Consider the following 21,718-nt stretch of genomic DNA (forward strand, 5'->3'; position numbering starts at 1 on the left):
GCCTCTGTAAAGACAGCTGCTGTGCATCAGGCTTCACCTCTCCCTCCTCTTCCTCCCTCAGAAGGCTCACACTCACTCTTATGTAATCTTGCCGCTCGCACTCTCGCTCCCTCTCTCTCTCGCACGCCCACTCTCACTCTGTGCTGCACTGCTACCACCCGCCCGGGGGTTAAACGCGTTGCTAAGTATGAGCAGAAGCAGCAGCTCTCGTGTGAAGTCCATTACAGAATCGCTCTTGTCGTCTTCTATTATAAACCAAGCGTGCTGCTCGTCTTCCTCACTGCAGCTCACTCTGAGAAGCTGATCAACCAAAGCCATTCTTTTTGGTTTCTTTGCTTTATGTTTTCAGTCACCAAAAGTCAATAACCTGTTAAACGTGATCATTGAGAGACAGAGTCATGATTGTAGGACCATTTGGCCTTGGCAGAGGTTTGCACTCTCGTCTCCGCGCCGCTTCTGAAGATGATTTGACGTCCTTTCTCCTCGCCCCACCTCCTCTCTCTCTCTCCCTCTCTCTCTCTCTGCAGCAGGTGCCCCCCAAACATGTGTACCGGGTGCTGCAGTGCCAGGAGGAGGAGCTGACCCAGATGGTCTCCACCATGTCGGACGGCTGGAAGTTTGAGCAGGTCAGCGTGCGCGCCTGCAGAAAGCCCCGCACCGGACTGCTCTGGACTGTGGGTTGGACTCACGCTGCTGCTGACCCTTCAATCTTGATTGACCCTTGGCCTGACCCCCCTTGGCCCCCCCTGACCTGACCCGCCCCCCCCCCCCCCCGCTACCTGCACTCCCACAATAAGCACAATGTTGACCCACTTTGTTAAACCAGACGGGTTCACGTATACGGATAGTTAAGATCGCCCCTGCTGAAAATTACATTCAAATCCTATACGTTTATGTTTACACTGTGGTCACGTCTTTCACCTTCAACCAGCTTAACCCTTTGAGGTCACCAGTGTACAGTCTACAACACGAGCGCAACTTGTTGACGTCCCCCCTGCTTTAACTCCGCGCCCTGTGTGATGAAAAGGCTCTAACTTTATGAGGAAAGGTTTAATTTAGACCTCAGTTGACATGGAAGCGTACGTAAAAAGGTACAAAACCCCTGATAAAGCGTCTCCTGAGAATAATCCACGACCTTTAAGGGTTAAACACCCACAATCCCCCTCTGCTGTAGCTTTAAGTGCATATAGATTCTCACTTAGAATTGTTTTGCCAAGGCAGTTCTGTTCCCTGTTATTTGTGACCCTCCCACCATGCATGAGTGCCACCCCGTCTCTCTGCCCTCGCCGTCACGTGGCGTCCTGTCTCACCCCGCGTCCCGTGTACCCTGCGATCTTTTCTTTCCCGACAAAGTCTCATCCTCTTTCTCTTCTTCCGCGTGCTCACTCTCTCCCTCCCCTCTCTCTCTCCCTGTGTGTTGTGTCTCTCCGTGTGCAGATGGTGAACATCGGCTCGTCGTACAGCTACGGCACAGAGGACCAAGCCGAGTTCCTGTGCGTCGTATCCAAAGAGCTTCACACACCCGGGACCGGACTGAGCACAGAGCCCAGCCACAAAACCAAGGTGCACAGCCTTCCGCCCGCCCACCCACACACACACACACACACACACACACACACAGAGGACCAAGGGGCGTGTGATTGTTCCCTCTTTTTGTGTGTGTGTTTGTTCGCATTTGTGTTGTGTGGCTTATTGAAGTGGGTACGAGTGTGCTTTGATCCTGCGCTCTCCAAATGTCATTCGCCTCAAAATGTCATTCACAAACGTATTCACTCCATCATTCACACCGCTCTCCCCCTCTTTCATCTCTTTCACTTTGCTTCCCTCTCTCTCCGTGTCGCTCCTCTTCCTCCCTTCACATATAGAGATATCAGCGTATATCTGTCTCTCTCTATATCACCAGACACTCATCACCTGTTCATTTGTTTTTGTCATTGTTTTCTGTCTGGTTTTGTTATCGTTTGTGTTTTCCCCTCCATCCTTTTGTGTCGAACGGAAGCCGTCGGAGGCGCAGGAGGAGAAGGAGGAGGAGGGAGCAGCAAAGGAGCAGGAGGAGGAGGAAGAGGGAGGGAGAGATACCACGCCAAATGAGTGGCTTAGAGAATGAGGGAGTCATGTGCGGGAATGGGTGAGGACCTGTGCTAGAGTGTGACAGACGTGCTAGTGGGTAGAAGAGTAGACTTTAGTGTGTGTGTGTGTGTGTGATGTCCTCAAAGGCCGCACGGTGTTTCATGGCACTGCATTGAGTTCCATATCGCTACGTCACCTGCCCACAACACGAGGAATCAAAACTCCTGATTGGAAACACATCTGCAGATAGATGGATGATGTGTTATTGGATCTCTAGCCGTTTCTGCTCTGGACGTAGCTTTGACACGGAAACAGGAAACCAAGGATGAAATCCAAACTTCTCTGTATATCGTATACGAGAGAACGTGACGGTAATATTAGATGGGAAAGTGCAGCAGAACGCTAAAGGCCACAGCCACTTTGAAAAGCAGCAATATTTGATAATAAGTTGATTTTAAGAATTGGATTATTGTAAATTCCCAGTGTGCACAGCAGTGATACACCAGGTTTGTGTGTGTGTGTGTGTGTGTGTGTGTGTGTGTGTGTGTGTGTGTGTGTGTGTGTGTGTGTGTGTGTGTGTGTGTGTGTGTGTGTCTGACTGGAGATATTGATCGAGCTGCCTCACTGCAAGCTCTCATTACCAATGCTGTGACATGAAATATCCCTGACCTTTGAGTTTAGCAGTAGTGCTAGATGTCCTTCCCAGTCTGTGTACACACACACACAACGTCCCAAAATACAACCACCCACACACACACACAGTACAGTACAAAGGCCTTTAAACATCACAAACCAGACACACATTTCTAGACGTAATAACGGGTAAACCTCTGGCTCCAATTCTGTTATCATTCTCATCATCATCATCTTCGTCGTCATCAGCAGCAGCACGCACGCACACACACACACACACAAGTTGTTTAGATTGCACAGAGATGTGATTATAGACTTGATGATCGTATTTCCAAACGCTGAAGTCTGATTTTGTCCCTTTGCTTCTGCAGCTTTTCCAGATTCACGGGTCCAGGATGTAGAAAACACACAAGAGTTTGTTTCCACTTATTTTTTTCTACATGGCCTGTGTGTGTGTGTGTGTGTGTGTTACAATAATGGACATTCACCAAAACAGACATAAAGCTTTGTTCCCCCTCTACTGATAATTTAAAATGACCAAATCACAAAGAAATGTCATTAGTAAAAATACATCCAGAGTTATTTTAAGTACAGAAATGCGTGTGACAAAGATACTCAGAGTGTGTGTGTGTGTGTGTGTGTGTGTGTGAGAGCCTTTTATATGCCACGGGTCGGCGTGAAGCTTAGTGTCTTATGACCAAAGATCCAGATCCGTCCAAACCAAGGTGCTGAACCAATAATCTGTCTGATGGAACCTGTTCACACTCAGTATGATTACACACCATGTTAAAGCATCAATTCTGCTCCGTGAAAGACAATAAATATATTTTATTGATGTCACAGAGGTCAAAATCAAGATTGAGTCGACCTTGATTACTCAAAAAAAGGCGGAAACGGTCACGAAATTTTCCAAACATAACTGTTGTCCCAAAGCACGTTTGTTCGGACTTGTCACGCTAGCTAACCTAGCTTAGTTACAGCATCTTCTTTAGCTAGCAGACATGTAGGTTAACGTTAGGTTGTGGTGAATCATCAACTATCGCGCACAAGTCGGTTACATCACAAAATAAATCATAAACCAACGGTGTTTGCTAGTTTGGACACCAAAGTAGCTAATGTTTACATTTGGGTTTTGCTTAAAGCAGCTTCAGCTGCTCAGGGTTGCTAGCTAGCTGCTAACTAGCTAACAGCCAGCCAACAGCGTGTTTATTGAGCTGAATGCGGGTAAGCGTACTGAGTGTGAGCTGTTGATTAACGGCTACAATACGCTGTCGTGTTGCAGACGGCGTGATGCTCGCAGATGGCATCTGTGTAGCGTTGAAAAGCTTTGTGTCGTTCACTGCTGCGATATCGCATTTTACAATGTTTTCATGACAAAGCTTTCAACGTTTCTCTAAATTTCAGCAAATCTATGTGCAGAAAAACAGCTAAATATGGTTAATCTGCCTTCAAACTCCACTCAAGTAGGATAGGATGGATGTGTGCTTTGTCACAGAGCCCGAATGTCGAGCCCAGTGTGCGTCTTAGGAATGACGTTTATCCGGACTGGTCCTAAGTTTGAGTACCGTGACGATTGTGGCCATTAGAGAGTGACGTCTGCAACGCCACAAAGATCTGAAGAAGAAACCTCTGAAGCACGGTGACGGCTTCTTAGGGGGCCAATCAAATCCAGAATTCAACAAGAAGTAAATTTAGTTTTATAGACAATTATACAAGCAATAGGCAGTAAAAATTACACTGAGACAATCTGCTGTACAACTGTGTGTGCGTGTATTTGTGTGTTCATCTTAAACGTAAGGGAGACTTTAAGGAAACTAGCAATACTTTATTAGATTAAGATTATTCCAGTAGAATGACGCACAATAGCCGCAATCGTTTGTTCAATCAATAGCAAGAGGAGAAAGACTGAAGCGACGCAATCCTGTTTTTATGTTTCGTCTTGGATAATTTGGTGCCTTGATTTCAAGCAGCAAAAACAAAGGTGTGCGTGTGCTTTAGCCGCGTGCTTTAGCCACGTGCAACTTGAGTTAATTCCTCACCGCTCATATTTGCTCCGTTGTCAACTAAACACCCGCAGACACAACACACAGCCATGAGGTGAAACCTGCTAAAGTGTTTTTGTATGAAATGTGTTTTTAATTTTTTTATGTTGTCTTATTTATTTTCTTGAATATTCAAATATTTTTCTGTTGTCACTCTTTTTTTGTGTTAATTTGGCGTTTAAAAGTTTTTGTATGGAGGTTTGGGGGGGGGGGGGGTCACCTTTTACTTTTTCTACTTTACGTATAGATTTGACGTTTACAGACCTGATGATCTTCGGCTGTGTACAAATATTTTTTTGTATATTTTTTGGAGAATTACTGAATAGTTTGTAGTTTTAGCCTGTAGCTGCTGTTGGAAAGTCGTTTCCAAGTGTTTGAAATCTTCTTTTAAACGATTTCATGTGTTACCAGTAGAACAGTTTTATAAAAACAAAAACCCCACTTGCATGTTACAGTTTTTACAAACATGATATTCATGAGTACAATAGATGAGAGTAAAGATCTTCTGCAGTAACAAACAGCTTTGTGTACTGCTTGTTTGGTTTTTGGATTAAAATTAAATTGTTACCCAGATTTCTGCATGAATCACTCATCAAATGTGTCTGATCTGTGGACAGTTGTGCTCTCTATGTCATTATTGAACAAATTCTTCAATTATTCAAAGTCCAGACTGGGGAATATTCTATTTAATAACTCCTGTAGCAGCAATAAACAACACTTCCTGTTGCTGCTGATAAGTCTGATCAACAGGAAGTTCATTCATCAACATCATTGTTGTTGATTTACTTGTGTGTTTAAGTCATTGTATTCATGAATCATCCATTTCTAATGCCTTTTATTCTGTAATTACTCATTACAAATTGGATTTCATTGTTCCTTCAGTCAGTGACTCTTCCGTTGGCCCTGAGGCAGCAAAGCAGTCGAAGTTTGGAGTTGGTGTGCAGAAACCAAAAGCCTAAATTCCCTGAAGCAATTGTAGACTGACACCCAGAACCCTCCAGAGCCCCTTGAGTTCTGTTGTGTATTTGTTGGTTCACACAATCAGAGCTTCCATCAGAAAGCAGCTGTGTGTGCCTTTTTATGCACACAGCTTCAATCAGGTCTCCTTGATTGAAACACCTGAATCCAATTATCTCTCATCAGAGTCGTTAGAGTTCATTGTTTTTTAGTCTTGATCGTCTCTTGAAGCAAAGCGTCTCTGTCCATTATTTTAATCTCAGACCACATTTAAGGAGTACATTAATCATGTTTTCTGCTGCACAGAAGTGTTTTAGTATTTTTACATTGTGTTTGGTGTAAAGATGAACAAAGCACATAGGAAAATATTTTGATCTGATGCTGGAGTTTGTTTCCTCTGCTGTTCATAAGGCCTCAGTGTGCTTCTGTATACAGGATATGATGTTCAACCGTGTCATGATAAAGCTCTACAGTTTAATGAAAGGCTTTTTTCTTTTTATTGTTCTTATTTATTTATATATATATACTGTATATTCAACATCAAAACACCTGAAAACTCATGTTTGATCAAAGGTTATTTTAAAAATGATACATTTTATTAGTCTGATGAATCAATTCCCTGTTTGTTCATGGACATTGTTCCAACAATACAAAGGCAAATATCAAAAACATACAAGAGGAAAGTCCACATTTACATAACAGTTATCTGAGTAGCTCATGTAGCCCAGAGGGTGAAGTTCAGGATGTCGATTTCTGAGCTAAAGTCAAACCCAATCAATCTACAACAAACTGGGCCGGTCTGATCTGACACACCAGCACAGAAACCAACAAACAGCTTCAATGGCAAATAAAGGCCGGCTGCTAATCTGAGAAAGAGCCTGAAGTCCAGAAAACAAAGTAGTATTTCTCATCTGAGCACCGAGTCCACACAGGGAAGGACTCAGCCATGCACCAAATAAATATCAATCATTACAACTGTCCATGGAATCGATCTGACAAGTTCCAAACCGGCAGCACAAGCGTAAATCATTTGTTTCATCAACAAGAGGACATTCAATAATGATGCAATATCACGGTCAGTTTGCGGCGTGTAGTACAGTCGACTGAAGTAATACTACCAGTAGGTGAGTACTGGGCTCCTGCTCTGTGTGTTTACATTCAGTCTGTCCAGGTTTGTCCTACAGGAAAGTGCTGAGCGTGTTATCGACAGAGGCCAGATGCAGGTACTCAGGCCGCTCGCACTCTGACTCCGTGTCCCACTCCTGCTCTTTCATGTCCTTCCTCTGCCTGACAGAAAGCATCTCCTTCCTCTTCATGGAGCTTTTAGATCGGCGTTCCAGACAGGTGAGGATCATGTGGGCCAGGTCGTGCTGGAGCCGCTGGACGTTCTCTCTGGAAAGAACACGGAGCAGGGAAACGGGTTTGAAAGTGATATGGGATTATCTGACACAATAAGAAGCTGGGGAAAGAACCATGCTGGGCTCAAGTGACTGAATGGAGAACAGAATCACATTTCAAATCTAAATGTAGAAAGCAAAACAAAACATCAATGTTGTGATAAAGTTCTGATGCTTGGCTTACGTTGTGGGTGGAGATGGGAGGTCGTAGTCTGTACCCGTCTCACCGGTCAACCAGTAGGTGGTTTCTGAACCTCTACCCTAAGAACACACACACACATAGACACAAACACGCTTTAGCAAATAGTTCATTTGGTGTGTGTGTGTTCAATTCAAAGAGCCTAGCCTCATCTGTACCTTCAGATACGTGTCTCCTCTAATCTCGTACTGAAACTTGCAGTCGGTCCTCTGCAGGATATCTATGGTCGGCTGACTCACATGGATCCGCAGGGCTGAGGGACATCATGCAACAAAATAACATTAAATCACTTCTCCTCTGCTTCACACTCATTAAGTCTATTTGTATGATGCAGGTGTGTGTTGGCGTGTGTTGTGTGCTCACGGTGTCCTGTAGACTCCATGCGAGATGCCGTGTTGATTGTGTCTCCAAATAAACAATATCTGGGCATCTTTACGCCCACGACGCCTGCTGCACAGGGACCTGGGTGGACAACCAGCAGGGTTAGAGTTGTTTAAAAGCTCAGATTGTCTCCAGCATAAGTCAACGCCTGTATGATGTATTCCCGAGCTGGGGGTACTGGGGGGGTTGGGTCTCATGAGGTCGTGCCTACCTGAGTGTACGCCGATTCGAATCCACAGAGGGATGCCAGGCAGGTGTTTGAGCTGGAAGGTGCCCAGGAATTCCAGGATGTCCAGCGCCATGCGGCAGATATCCACCGCGTGCCTGTTTCCGTTTCGCCTCGGCAGCCCAGAGGCCACCATGTAGGCGTCGCCTATCGTCTCCACCTGAGGACGGATAGAGGACATGAGGACGGACAAACTCACGTTGCCATTCAGGTCAACCTTCTGGTTCTCACCCCCCCCTGTACCTTGTAAACATCGTGGTGGTCGAGGATGCTGTCAAAGCCATTGTAGAGCTCGTTGAGCATGTCCACCACTTCCATGGGCGTGCTGTACTGGCACAGAGTGGTGAAGCCCACTATGTCGCTGAAATACACCGTCACTTCATCGTACAGCTCCGGCTCCACTCCACCCGTCTCCATCAAGCTTTTCACCACTGGGCTACACGCAGAGAGAAACACATGTTGGATTGGGGTCGGACGGACCTGAACTCATCAAGTCACCACACCACTGAAGTGAACTGACCCAGGCAGCAGCATGAAGTTCAGGCAGTCAGCTCGGTCTCTCTCAGCCTTGTAGAGGGCCGTTCGCTCCTCCACCAGGTGCTCCAGGTTCCTGGAGTACATCTGCAGGCGTCTGATCAGGTTATCCATGTAGCTCTCGTTGTCCTGGTTATGAATGGCACTGCGAGAGGAAAAGCACAGGAACCTTTTAGAGCTTCTGCAGGCTGTATTGTGTCTTGAGACAGACTCTAGAGCACTAACCTGATGATTTTCCCCAGACTGTTTTCCACCTTCTTGAAGTCAGGCCTTTTTTCTGGATCCTCGTCCCAACAGCTTCTGATCAACATGTAGACCTGAGAGACAAAGAGCTTTAAAGATACTACATCACACACATATAAATGAAGTTTCCACCCCTGAGGATTAGACTGCATCACCTCTTGTTCTTTCTCTGAAGCTGCGTCCAGGTCCAGGTCTGGTCTTAAGTACATCATCATGCCAGGGTCCTGCACCCAGCTCAGCTTCTCTGCCCCACACAGACACACACATAGTAAACCTCTACTATAAGCACAGACAGTTACTATCATTGTGTGTTCATGTATAAAACTCTCAATCAACAAACCCATGCGGTCGGAGCAGCATTTGGTATAGAAGGTGCACTTCCTGAGGACAATCTCCTGAGCGATGATGGCGAAGCTGTACACATCTCCTTTCTGAGAGTTACCCTGTTTCCTCAGATGCTCGGGAGCTGTCCATAAGTCTGAGAGAAAGAGGAGGAAGAGGAGGAGGAGGACACAGGAGAGTGTGAGAGGACAAGAAAGTAATCAAACAGAGGATTTGATTGTTTACAAGTGTTTTACCTCTGCCAGGGTTGAGGAAGGTGTTGCAGCCAAAGTCGGTGAGCTTCACCACCATGCGGTTGTCCACCACACAGTTGGTGGACTTGAGGCGGCCGTGGACCTGGATGTCACTGGAGTGGAGGTAGGACATGCCCTGCAGAGGAGACACACACAGGAGAGTGGCTCACAAATCAGGCTGCAGGAGACTAACACAGCCAACAAGGCTCATGTTAAAGAGAATGGAGGAGTCAGAGACCTCTGCTGGTAGCATGAAGAACTGCAAGAACAATTTCAGTTATGCGTTTTGTTATCAGAAACTGAGAAACAAAGTAAAGCAATGAGTTCACTTTTTTACAATACAAGTAATCAGAGTACTCAGATACCTTACAGAGGACTAAGACAACTACTTATCAATGTCTCCTCTTAAAACATACAACAGAACAACAAGATCAACCCTGTGTACATCACATCACCAGTAGAATAACAGCTGTGAGTTGTTAAGCAACATGCTGCAGAACACAGAGTCTCCATCTCACCTTGGCGATGTCGTTCATGACGGAGATCTTGAACTCCCAGTCCATGAACGTCCCCTCTGGGTACGAAACCTTGTCATTCAACACGAACTGGAAGACGACAGAAACAGAGGTCATGAGTGTGTGTGTGTGTGTGTCTCTAGAGAGCATATTGGACTAATTTGGAGGCAATTATGAATCCACATGTTGTAGTATTGACAGTTTCATAGTTGTGTGTGTGTGTGTGTGTGTGTGTGTGTGTGTGTGTGCGCGTGTGCGTGCGTGCGTGTGCGTGCGTGGGAGCAAGATAATTGGAAGGTTATTAAGTTAATCATGACATGTTGTGAAAAGGTGGCCCTTTGCAGCCTTTTATAGCCGGCTGTGTTTACACTAAGTTACCACTAGATGGTAGCAGAAACAAAACTCTCCAGGAGATCTGTTGAGCCGACACTTACAAGGTTTTCCACCTGTTGGTTTTTGTAACTGACCCCATTATGATGAAGCTGTAATTTGTTCATTTCAAACAGACTTTCTAGGGAAATCCAGGTTCCCGGTTGGAAAGCTAATGTTGTGTGTGCTTTACTTACCTTGAGCGACCCTCTCTCTCCATACTCAAACACGCCAAACACTCCCTGTTCAAACTTCACCGTGCCATAAAACTTGCTGAGGTTGTTATAGTCGATTCGCAGCAACTATAGGGGGAAGGAGCGGGGGGGAGGCAAGAGGGGGGAGGAAGAGGGGGAGGGATGACGAGTGAAATTTCACCAGAACCAGCTGAGCGGGAATTGGCAAAACATTAACACAAAGGACGAGCAATAAAACCTCCCGAAACCTGAGAGTGCCTCATTGTGTGTGTGTGTGTGTGTGTGTGTGTGTGTGTGTGTGTGTGTGACGTACTGCATTGAGCTCTATCCTCTGTCTCTCACTGAAGTTCCCATCTGAATGTTCCAGCTCCTTCAAAATCACAATCTGCAACACAACACCAGTCAAAAACCCTCCAGTACGGTTACCCACAATGCTCTCTGATCAGTGCCGATGTTGTTTGTACCTTCTTGTCATAAAGCGCCCGGCGGATAATGAACGTCTTCTTCTTCCTCTCCTCATCAATCTGAAGGATCGCAGACAGACGAGCCGTTAACATTTGATCTTAACCTTAGAGGGGTTTCCTGTGTGAGGAGGAGTTCAGACTGTGTCCACCTTGAGGCTGATGATGTTGAGCTCATTGTTCTCCAGCGGGGTGATGAGGTCAGAGGTGATGTGGGACCAGCGCTTCCTGATGCGCCGCTCTCTCCTGTTCTGCCTGGATGGGAACCACGTGTGTGAAACAAACCGGAGCTCCAGTCTAAATGTGTACACAGTTATTTTTACACTTAAGCGCCTCGCTCACCTGTAGAAAATGATGGCGATGGTGGTTACCACGACAACAGTGACAGCCAACACACCCACGATGATGTTTTGCCCCTCCAAGACTAGGAGTGTGACGGCGCAAAAACACAACATCAGCACCCTGACACTGTTTGTCTGTGTGTGTGTGTGCGCGTGTGTGTGTGTATACCTTGTTTCGGTGTGCTCTCAGGAAGTCTAGGCCCCCAGATGAGCGAAGGGTTCGTGTCAATCACTTTGGTGATGTTGGTCTCGGTAGTGAAAGTGAATAAAGTTCGATACTACAGGGAGACAATTATTGATAATTTGATTATTGATTATATAAAATATGATAAGACAGCAGAGGAGCTGCGTGAGGAGTTCAATGATTCCTGCAGATGCTGGGTACTTGTTAAAGAATAGAGGCCAGTTTGTCTTTTAGATACTCAGCATTACAGGAGCTCCACCTTGTTTTTGTTGGTGGTGTAGATGATGGAGAAGGTCACGTCTCTGTCTCCTTGTGCGTCCAGCTTGTACGTCCCAGCGGTGCCTGAGTGCAATCACACACAGCTCAGAGACGCAGCAACCACAGACGTACTGTTATTATTCATTTTCAGTGCTTTCATATGACAAAATCATAGTAATTGTAGTGAGAAATGACCTTCAATTTACCGTTAAATTCGATGTTCCTGAAGTAATTGACGTTGACCTCCTGCATGTGTGTGATGTCATCCTGAGGCTTCTGCATGATGGTCCTCATGACTCGACCGATCAGCAGCACCGAGTCGTGATACGCTGCCATGTAGTCGTTCATCTGCAGAGACACCGGGGGGGGGGGGGGGACAAACCAAGGTCATACTCCATGTTGATTGATGACTCAGTATGGATCAGGTCTGTGGCGTCTCCGCTCCTCACCGTGTTGTTTCCTGTCACGTCCGTGTTCACTCTGTAGTTCCTGGTGTTGGGCATCGTCAACACCAACACGTTCCTCATGGACGGCAGCGATGACGTGTTGGTGTAATATTGATCACTGTGGACAGGAGGGGGTGGAGGAAGAGGAGGAGGAGGGGGAGGAGGAGGAGGAGGAGGTGCAGTGGTGAAGGTACAGCATTGTTGTGCACACTGACTAAAAGCTTGTTAGATACTAATAAATTTCAAAGAATGCCTCGAGATGGAGGAAGAGAAGAATGAAGGAGAGGAAGAGCACTGACTTGTAGAGGTCGATGAGGACGAAGACGATGTTTCTGACGTGTTCCTCTGTGGTGTTCTTCTTCACCTCTATGATGTCCGCAGGTGTTCCACATATGATGAAGACTACAGAGGGAGCCACTGTGTGTTAGGATCGTGTGAACGTACAAACGTTTATTCAGAGTGATGCATCGTAGAATCAGCGACTGACCGTTGCTCGTCCGGTTCTTAGGCGACATCAGAACTCGTCTCAGTTCCTCCGGTCTGCGCAGCATCGTTCTGGAAACATTTGAGGCAAACTGGCCCAATTTGACCTCCAGAGCTTCTATGTACCTGCAGGAGGAAATCAGCCCTGATGGGATTCGCTCGCTACAGGAAGTGAAGCAGTGAAGCATGGGAGGAGCCCAGGAGACTCACCAGAAGCAGTCCTCCGCGTTGGTCGACTTCTTGTAGACGTAGGCCGTCTCCCACTTGGACTTGAGCTTGTTCCTGCTCCTCCAGAAGTTGATTAAGAAGCTGGAGATCTTGCGTGCGGGCGGCAGGACGCGCTGCAGGTTGAGTGTGTTGTCACAGGAGAGGCCGAAGCTGCCGGCGGAGATGATGGGCGTGTGGAGCTTCAGACCTTTCTCCAGACTGGCAGAAGGCGACAGAGGGACGAGACGGAGACAGACACATGTAAGGTGCACACAACAACACAGGGTAACGACGGCCTGAGTGGCGTCCCGGTGCTTTGTTACGCTTCTAAAAACAACATGGATGCGAGTTCAGCTCAGTCGTTTCAGAACTTACTCCACCATCTGGAAGGTGGCGTAGGTGCAGGTGGGCCCCAGCAGGGCGCAGCCCAACTGTCCAGAAGTCTGCAAGAGAAGACAGCAGAACCCTGTGTGAGAGCCAGTTCATGTGTGTGTGATGAACGTTGGTGCAGCCCAATGGAACCAAACCTTCTCACCGTCAGGTTCCTCATCACCTGCACGCCCTCACACGAGCTGCTCTGGCAGCCTTGGCGTAGGTAGTATATGGTGTCAAACCCTCTGAAGTTGGCCGTGAGGGTGATGTTGTTATCTAGAGTGTTGTTCATGGAGAGAGAGAGAAGAAGAGTCAGTGTGGTCTGACAGTGTTTGTCATTCTAACACAGATCAACGTCCATAAATGATCCAATGTTTCCAGATAACTGATAGAGTGATTAGACACACAGTATCTAATGAGATCACAGCGGCTCAGCTATCAGCTGTTGCTTCACTCTTCACCTGTCAGATCCACAAAGTCCAGAGCTTTCAAAAACAAAACGCTGACTCACTTTATATCTCTGACCAACCAAGGTGATAAATCATCTCTGTAACCTTTATGAGGCTGTTTGTTCTCTAATATGGACCGATGGGCTAATCGGGATTTCAAAGCTTAAAAGACTTAAAAGTTCCCATGTTTCTAGAATGATTCCTGGTTCCATGAAGAAGCTCCTAAACAGATCCTGAAGGTGAAGAACACTGATCTCTGTCTGAGCTAGATGAAGTACAGTAGAGTGTGTTTCTCACCGTTTGCAGCGTTGATCTGTGCATCCGTCTCTAAGGCCTTCTGGATTTGTCCTTCTACAAACTTCAAGCTCCAGGGAGACTCCTTATCGTTCAGCAGGATCACGTTGATCATGATCCCATCCAGACACTTCTTGATGCCCCAGCACGGAGCCCAGAGCATCACCAAGGCCCACAAACACAACCTCATGATGGCCGTGTCCTCCTTCAGGTTCTCACTCTGCTGAGCTGTTCAAGCCTCTGTGGTCTGCAGGACCCAAACAAGGAGCAGCTGATTAGAGTGTTTTCTCTCCAGACTGAGCCATTCACTGGTGTTGTGCAATCAGGTCGCCTCACACTCCCAGTACTTCCTGTTGAAACCTGTCAGGAGTCCAGCGATGGATTGTTCTCAGGTCCACCCAGGTCTGATGGAAGTTTGATCCTCCTACATCAGAGTCCGAGTCTGGAGATTCACATTTTAGTCTTTCCTCTGTGAAGCTGTTAATGTACAACCTGTGCAGACACACACACACACACACACACACACACATGCCAGTGTGCCAAGGTCTGCATGAATTACGAGTGTGAACACAAAGAGCGCAGGTTTAATGAGAAGAGACACACAAGAGGACCTGTGGAGGTAAACTGTATCCAGCAGGAGGGTACGGCATGGTGACGCTATATGGATCTGAGTGTGTGTTTGCTTTCACTCTATAGATAAATGACAAACACACACACACACACACACACACACACACACACACACACACACACACACACACACACACACACACACACACACGCACACACTGCCTGAGAAAAGAAGCATCAAGGCTGGGAAGGAGAAGTGCAAAGGTTGTTGAGGCCATAAACCTCAGACAGATAACATGAGCACGCTGTAAAAGCACACAATGAATCTCAGCCTTGATGCCTCAGCCACACACACACACACACACACACACACACACACACACACGCCAAGAACAACTGAATGGAGTAAATGTATCCTCCTCAGCAGGCTTAATTGAATCGCTCAATAATCAGGTTACAGTCGGTTAACTGTGGTGTGACCTGCCACACACACACACACACACACACACACACACACACACACACAAAACAGATGACGCCATTGGTGTCTGACCACATTTCCCACACACACTCTCTCACCAAGGGAAGGGGGGGGGGGGGGGGGGGGGCAAATAAACATAACACAGATGATTTAAAGTGTTTTCATGAAATCTGACCAAAGTTTCTACATTTCTCACTCTGTTGGCTTTATTGTTTTATTGTTCTCTCATTAAAATCTTTGTTCCACATTTTCCATGTAAAGTTTTTCATTTTGTTTCAATGCTCTGTGACGGTTTGCCTGCTGTGTGTGTGTGTGTGTGTGTGTGTGTGTGTGTGTGTCCACTATCTTTGTTTACGAGGATTAATAAATGAGCAAAGCAGTAAAAGCTCTCAGACATTTTATTGCTTTGTTCTCTCAAAAACATTAAAACCTGCAGAGGCCGCAAACACACCAAACTCTGAACATCACCGCCCTCTGCTGGTTAAAAGAGGAAAGTCACATTAAAGTCATACGTTCATCCGTAGAATGGACATTTATGGATTAATGCGTGTTAAAGCTCCTCCACATGAAGTTAGAGGTTTAGTCAGATACAAATATGTTCACTGTGGCCTCAGATAGTGTTTCCTGTTGACCTTTGACCCTGAAACGTCTCTATTCTCTCATGGATCTCTCTCCTGTTGTCACTTCCGGATGATTCGCTGATGTTCGCTGTGAGAACGTTGCTCCACACACACTCCATTAGCCAGCCAGTGTCCGCGGCCTTGCATTACCCACAAGCCATTGCAATCAAACCAAAACCAAAACGGTGGCAGTACATTGAGATTAACACTCAAACGTGAACAAACCTTTGACACTTGTATGTTACCCAGCCATGTCAGGTGTGAACAGGAAGAGAAGCCTAATGTGCAGAGGACCAGGATGAGAACCACTGCATCACACCCGCAGCTGGTTTGTACTTGAATGTCCTCTGAAGGACGACAGGCAGACAGGACACACGGAGAAGAGAGAAATTAATCATTCCTAAGAACACACAGCTGTCTGAGACGCCGGACCAAAATAACTGTCCCACTTTCCTCCACTCTGCTGAGGGAAAGACTGCAGACACACACGGAGAGAGATCAGGATTAATCTTTTATTCAAATTCTATCTGGATGACAAAAGACGGCGTCACAGTGATTTGACCCAAAAACAACAAAACAAAAAAAAGTGCTCGTGTAAACAATCAATCAAACGTATTGGTCACCGTAAAAGCAAACACCTACGTCGACGCTACCGTGAGGTGATGTCGCTCTCCAGGCCTGAAACCAAAAGATGCATAGAGAACCGAAAACCTGCCGGCGCCGCTCTGACTACATTACTGCATGATGACACAGAAAAGACACAAAATGGCTACAAGCACAGGACAGAGCAACAAAAGGCTTATCTGGAAAATCTCTCAGTTAATAAAAATGATAAGAAGGATTAAAGACTGTAGAAAGGTGGGGGAGTGGCCTCAGCCCGGGGCTTTAAAGGTGGTAGTGTCATTAGAGTGAGGCGTGCTCACTGACGCTCCCAGAGACACAAAGGAAAATAAATAAGTTAATAAATAAATAATCCTGTTAAACGTCTATCAGGGAGAAAACTCGTCTGTCACCCCGGTGATTTTACCACCGCGTGACTCTAATCAGCACTCATCCTCTTCTTCAGCTTGTGACTCAGGGGAGGAAACATGCCGACTCATCTTTTCACACAGAAAGCATCCAGACCCGGTTTCCCACAAGCATCTTACAGTTAGAGGAGGAAACACTCCAGGTCCATACCTGCACTTCTTACAGCCACAATCAGGGACGTGTCCACCAGTGACTCCTACTGGCCGCTCAGGGCGCCTGCGTGAGAGCTGAGCCTGCAAGAAGTGAAAACATGCAGGGAAATCCCTCCACACACACCTGAATGGAGCCAGACCAGAAGGAGCTGGTTGCCATGTCGACCTCAGAGCCTCTTGGACTTTGTGGCGATAACTTGAAGTTGACGGGGCAACACGGGACTTCAAGATGCTTTTGGGAAAAGGGAGTGTGGACTTTAAAACTTCTCTGATTCCATAAAATCCCTCACGCCGACCTAACTTCACAGGTTGAGAACCCTTTATTCTCTCTCTTCTCTAATCTGTCTGCATCTGTGCTTAAGTGCATCTCTCATCACTCCGTCCTCTGCCTCCGCCCTCTGACCTCTGACCTTCCCCTCCCTCCCCTCCTCCCACCCAAACCCCCAAACCCTCTGGCCCGTCGCCCCCCAGTGGCAGGCCGTCATACTGCATCTACCACTGAAACGCGAGACCGTCATAGGAGCTGGCTACAAGGCGGCTTAACGCGGCCAACAGAAATACAGCAGGGATTCAATACTGACGGGAAAAGGATTCCTCCTATGATATACGACTCCTCACACACACCTGAGGCCCAAACGCATTAAGAGGTTATCAGATACGCCTCTGCCTTCATTTCTAAGTGCATCCATGCAAATCAGGAGCTTTTTTGGAGGCGTGGAGAATCAAAGCGTTCCCGATCGCAGACAGAGAAGAAGGACATGAAGGACGAAGACTTTTCAAATGTTGCATAATCATAATGCAATCCGTTAGAGTCTGCGTACAAAAAAGGAGACAATACTTCATTGTAAAGACACAAACATGGTGCTTTGTCATTTACAGATCACTTTTTGGCAGTGGTGGCACTTTACATCCACAGGTTGCCGGTTCTAATCCGCTTAAAGCAGAAAGAACATTTTTTCAGATGTCATGTAACACATAACAGCCGGGATGATGCAGTCAGAAGTGTGAAGGTAAACATACTGAAGGGTGTGTAACGCTCACACACACACACACACACACACACACACACACACACACACACATCAAAGTGCATCAGTCCCTATAAACTGTGTCCAATGTGCTCTTAATGCATTTGGGCCTCTGAGTCTCTGCTTCTCTCTTATCTGATCCTATAAAAGTCAACGCTCCACTAACACAAACTGAACTCCTACATAAATACTGCATGGTGGCAAAGCGCCCAACCCTTGGTGCTCAAAGCCAAACATCCACTCAGACGTTCTGCCTCAGATCCTCGCCCTCACACACACACTCAGCGCTGTGTGTCCAGCGTTCACCCTCAGACTCCAACATTCACCTTTAACCTTCCTTCTACTCTGCCATACCTCCACCTGCCACCAACCGGCCAAACTTCACCTGACCCCGAGCTCCGACCCCAGACTGGGTCCTGAACCTCGCACCCTCAAAACTTAAAACCTTAAAACCTCCTCCCCCCCCCAAAACTCCGTCCCAAGAGCCTCTGCAGCCCTGCGGCCTGGCTCGCCGCTCTAGGAGCTGATGATCTGGCCGGACCAGGTCTCGTGCTTGGTGCCGGGGTTCAGGTGGGTGATGACCACGTCCACCGCCTGGATCTTCTGGTTTTTGGGGGGGATGGGACAGACCTTGTACGTGACCTCGTCTCCTTCCATAGGCACGTACTCGCCCTCGATGCTGCCCGGGGAAACAGAAACGCCGTTCATCATCATCTCAACATGTTATGGACTGATGAGACATTTAGTGGAGCGGTGAGTGTCGGGCCTCTTACTCAGAGATGTGGACGAAGATGTCCTCTCCTCCGTGAGACGGCCGAAGGAATCCGTGACCCTGAGACCTGGAGAAGTTCTTGCACACGCCTTTAAACACGGGACCTGACCTGGCTCGTGCTGTCCTGCAGAGAAAGAGAGGGAGAGAGCGAGAGAGAGAGAGAGAGAGAGACAGGAGACAGGAGACAGGAGACAGGAGACAGGAGTCAACCACAGTTAGAGGAGAGGAAATTGATCGCAGCAATTTCATGTAGTCGTTCAGGAAGCTGCTGAGGCGCCTCAATCAATCAAACAAGGTTATCAATCCTCAGTGTCGCCATGTTGGAGGAAGAGCATGCAGTCTTACTCACGCCGAGTACGTGCGGGTGCGTTTGGTGGGCAGCGGGCTGGGCAGCTCCCGGGGCTGCGGCGGCTTCCTCTCCCTCTCCCACACCCGGCTGCCCTCCCTCAGGAAGGGGAAGGAGAGCTGGCCGGGGCCGGCGCGGGGGGAGGGCAGGGGGAGGGGGGGCTCAGACGGCGAGGAGGGGTCCGGGTCCGACATCGTGATCCCTGGGCGCCGGCGGGGGGTTCTTCGTTTGTTAGGTCACAAAGAGGAGGAGGAAGAGGAAGAAGAAGAAGAAGAGGAGGAAGAGGATGGGGGATCACAACTCCTGCATGGTCCCACAGGTGGAGGAGAGGAGGAAGAATCTAGAGGAGAGAGAGAGAGAGAGAGAGAGAGAGAGAGAGAGGAAGGTTGGGTCACGTGCAGAAGTCTCACCACGAGGTCACGCTGAGGACAGGAAGCAGGCTGCATGTGTTGGACAGACGCTCGTCCTCAGAGAGCAGCACAGGTGTGTCTCCTCACACTAACGACGCTCTACACACACACACACACACACACACACACACACACACACACACACACACACACACACACACACACACACACACACACACACACACACACACACACACACACACACACACACACACACACACACACAGCTGTGACTGCAGAACACAACTAACTGGAGCAGCTTGTGCCAGTGTGACGCCTTCATGTACGCCATTCTCCGAAGCTTTCATGCCGTTGGGGAAGGCCTTCCTCTGGGTAAGGACAGTTACCACCCCCTCCCTCTTAAGCCCATTAGAGTGGACGTTTCCTTCGTCTCCTCCTGGGCTGCAGAAACAATAAGCAGAGGCACAAACGCTGGACCTCTGCCACATTCTGCTCTCAGAGCCTTGGATGTAAGTATCCATAGGTTCCTGTCTCATCCGGGACCACGAGACCTCCTGGTGTCTCCAGGGGGACGACACGAGGAAACGACACGTGAGCAGTCGGCCAATCACAGCTGGTCTTGTAAAACGTACCCAGAGTGTGTTACCTGGAGGAGAGGCTGCACAGGGTTGATTATTATTGGTTATGGATCAGATGTTTATGTTGGGGAATAACCGGCAGATAGGAAAACAGATGGGATACAGAACGAATGAAGTCATGGAACATCTTCAGGCTGAGCGTCCAACAAAGACTGATGTGTGTCAGAGTGAATCCCACAGGCTCCTCACACACACACTATCACACACTCTGCCTCTCAGTCATGGTCTAAATATAGCAATGTGTGTGACTCTGTGTGATAGTGTGATATTGTGTGTGTGTGTGTGTGTGTGTGTGTGTGTGTGTGTGTGTGTGTGTGTGTGTGTGTGTGTGTGACTCCCTCTGTGTGTGAGTGAGTGTGGGGGGGTTGCTCTTTCAAGTGGACAGCAGGGTCACAGGATGATGGAGGTTCTGGTTGAGGTTCTGGTTGAGGCTCAGTTTGGAGTCTAAAGTAAATCTTGCAGCTATACATCAAAGAGTTTTCCTCAGTTCTGCAGAGTAAATAAGCGATAAGCAGCCAGTAGGTGAAGTTTCTCTCCTCCTCATTTCCCATCAACAGGTCAACAAGTGCCCAAGCGCTCACATCCGTTGTCATGGCGCCACAGGGGAGAAGATTGATACCAAATCTGGAGCTGGCGGCTTAAATATGTCGCCTAAATAATTCAGCAACTTGTGCCGGGCCGAGCTCCTCTTTCATTAGCCCACTCACTAGTCTGATAATGGGCCTGCAAATGGCCGCCTGATGAATCTGCAGGGCCACCGTGTCAGCTGAGAGGACGGGAGACTGAATCAGAGCGAGCGAGGGGGGACGCATAAAGAACCAGCCTGGACGGGGAGACGAGAGAGGGAGGGAGGGAGGGAGACAGACAAAAGGCCAAAAGCACCTCCCTGTGAAAGCACTGTGGCTGTCTGTACTCCACTGCATCAGCATGGGGGACACGTCACACACACTCACACACACACACACATACCCTCACACACAGGGACAGAGGGAGGCTGAGCTCTGGACATGAGCTGACTTTAACTTTAAAGCAGCATTGTGGGAGGAAAAGCACCTTTGTCACAATTTGGCTTCAGAATCAGGCGAGTACACCCCTTCAAAATAAAAGCCCCACAACATCTTTTGATTCCAGAACATTCTCCCACTGGAACATTTTTCCAGACAACAACAACAACAAAGACAAAAACAGGAAGCTCGTCGCCATAAATGAGGTGATGATGGATCGATAACGCGTTTAGGAAGATGGATGGAGGTTTAGAGGTGAAATCAGCGCTCGGTGGTGTTTGATGGGAACAAACACACGCCGGCTGAGGCTGATCGCCCCGGATTTGTGCGAGTAAACCTGATCGATTAGTCGATTACTTACCGCGATCGGTGTTCGGACGCCTTATATGAGGCGATGATGTGGTTAAAAGCTGCGGAAGTTGTGGCGGATGAGTGAGGGGAAGGCAGTGTGTGGATGCGGCGGAGCAGCCTGGATGAAAGGCGGGCGGAGGAAGAGGAGGGTGGGGGGAGGAGGAGGAGGGGGGCGGGGCCGCTGTGCACACGGACAAAAACAACACAAACACTGAGAGCTTTGTGATTTACTCACACACATTAAAGCGTCCCAGCGTCTGTCAGCTGGAGAAGTCAAGCAGATGATGAAGATGAGAGCCTGGAATCTGTAGGAGAGAGAGAGAGAGAAAGAGAGAGAGCGACATTTAGATCTTAACATGGTCAGGACAGTGTGTGAGGACAGTGTGTCTCTCAGTGGCTTCACAGATTGGACAGATTGTGTGTGAGGACACACTCCATCCCTGAACTCGAGGACCCGTCTGCTCCTCAGGCCGGAGCGGCTCTGCCTGTCAGCCGTCACTCAGGACTCAGATGATCCATGAGCATC

General features: G+C 47.8%; 3 protein-coding genes across 4 annotated transcripts; 1 reads left to right on the forward strand and 2 right to left on the reverse strand.

The window, feature by feature from the left end:
* Positions 1 to 511: 511 nt before the first annotated feature.
* On the forward strand, positions 512 to 6,185 carry LOC143001854 (BTB/POZ domain-containing protein KCTD17-like). Its single transcript, XM_076151691.1, has 4 exons — positions 512 to 626; positions 1,438 to 1,563; positions 2,000 to 2,128; positions 3,075 to 6,185. Exons 1-3 carry the CDS (start codon positions 588 to 590, stop codon positions 2,105 to 2,107), a joined length of 273 nt encoding a protein of 90 aa, XP_076007806.1. The 5' UTR covers positions 512 to 587; the 3' UTR covers positions 2,108 to 2,128; positions 3,075 to 6,185.
* Positions 6,186 to 6,268: 83 nt separating this feature from the next.
* Positions 6,269 to 14,451, reverse strand: gucy2cb (guanylate cyclase 2Cb). Its single transcript, XM_076151689.1, has 28 exons — positions 14,167 to 14,451; positions 13,834 to 14,077; positions 13,251 to 13,363; positions 13,091 to 13,158; positions 12,719 to 12,934; positions 12,513 to 12,634; positions 12,325 to 12,427; positions 12,029 to 12,143; positions 11,786 to 11,927; positions 11,581 to 11,663; positions 11,307 to 11,415; positions 11,139 to 11,220; positions 10,949 to 11,051; positions 10,800 to 10,859; positions 10,649 to 10,720; positions 10,339 to 10,443; positions 9,776 to 9,862; positions 9,261 to 9,393; positions 9,023 to 9,160; positions 8,838 to 8,926; positions 8,665 to 8,756; positions 8,426 to 8,584; positions 8,149 to 8,341; positions 7,891 to 8,065; positions 7,662 to 7,760; positions 7,457 to 7,551; positions 7,284 to 7,360; positions 6,269 to 7,094 (listed from the first exon to the last, which is right to left on the reverse strand). Exons 2-28 carry the CDS (start codon positions 14,018 to 14,020, stop codon positions 6,881 to 6,883), a joined length of 3,231 nt encoding a protein of 1,076 aa, XP_076007804.1. The 5' UTR covers positions 14,021 to 14,077; positions 14,167 to 14,451; the 3' UTR covers positions 6,269 to 6,880.
* Positions 14,452 to 15,128: 677 nt separating this feature from the next.
* Positions 15,129 to 21,331, reverse strand: csdc2a (cold shock domain containing C2, RNA binding a). Of its 2 annotated transcripts, XM_076151752.1 has the most exons (4): positions 21,203 to 21,331; positions 18,832 to 19,168; positions 18,484 to 18,606; positions 15,129 to 18,389 (listed from the first exon to the last, which is right to left on the reverse strand). In XM_076151752.1, exons 2-4 carry the CDS (start codon positions 19,020 to 19,022, stop codon positions 18,227 to 18,229), a joined length of 477 nt encoding a protein of 158 aa, XP_076007867.1. In that variant the 5' UTR covers positions 19,023 to 19,168; positions 21,203 to 21,331; the 3' UTR covers positions 15,129 to 18,226. The 2 variants fall into 2 exon arrangements, with proteins under 2 accessions (XP_076007867.1, XP_076007868.1); XM_076151753.1 differs by lacking the exon at positions 21,203 to 21,331 and having other exon boundaries at positions 18,832 to 19,478.
* Positions 21,332 to 21,718: the final 387 nt, after the last annotated feature.

The sequence above is a fragment of the Genypterus blacodes genome, unplaced genomic scaffold (assembly GCF_046128005.1).
Source record: "Genypterus blacodes isolate CSIRO-AG114 ecotype Tasmania unplaced genomic scaffold, CSIRO-AGI_Gbla_v1 ptg000055l_1, whole genome shotgun sequence".
Taxonomy (NCBI): Eukaryota; Metazoa; Chordata; class Actinopteri; order Ophidiiformes; family Ophidiidae; genus Genypterus; species Genypterus blacodes.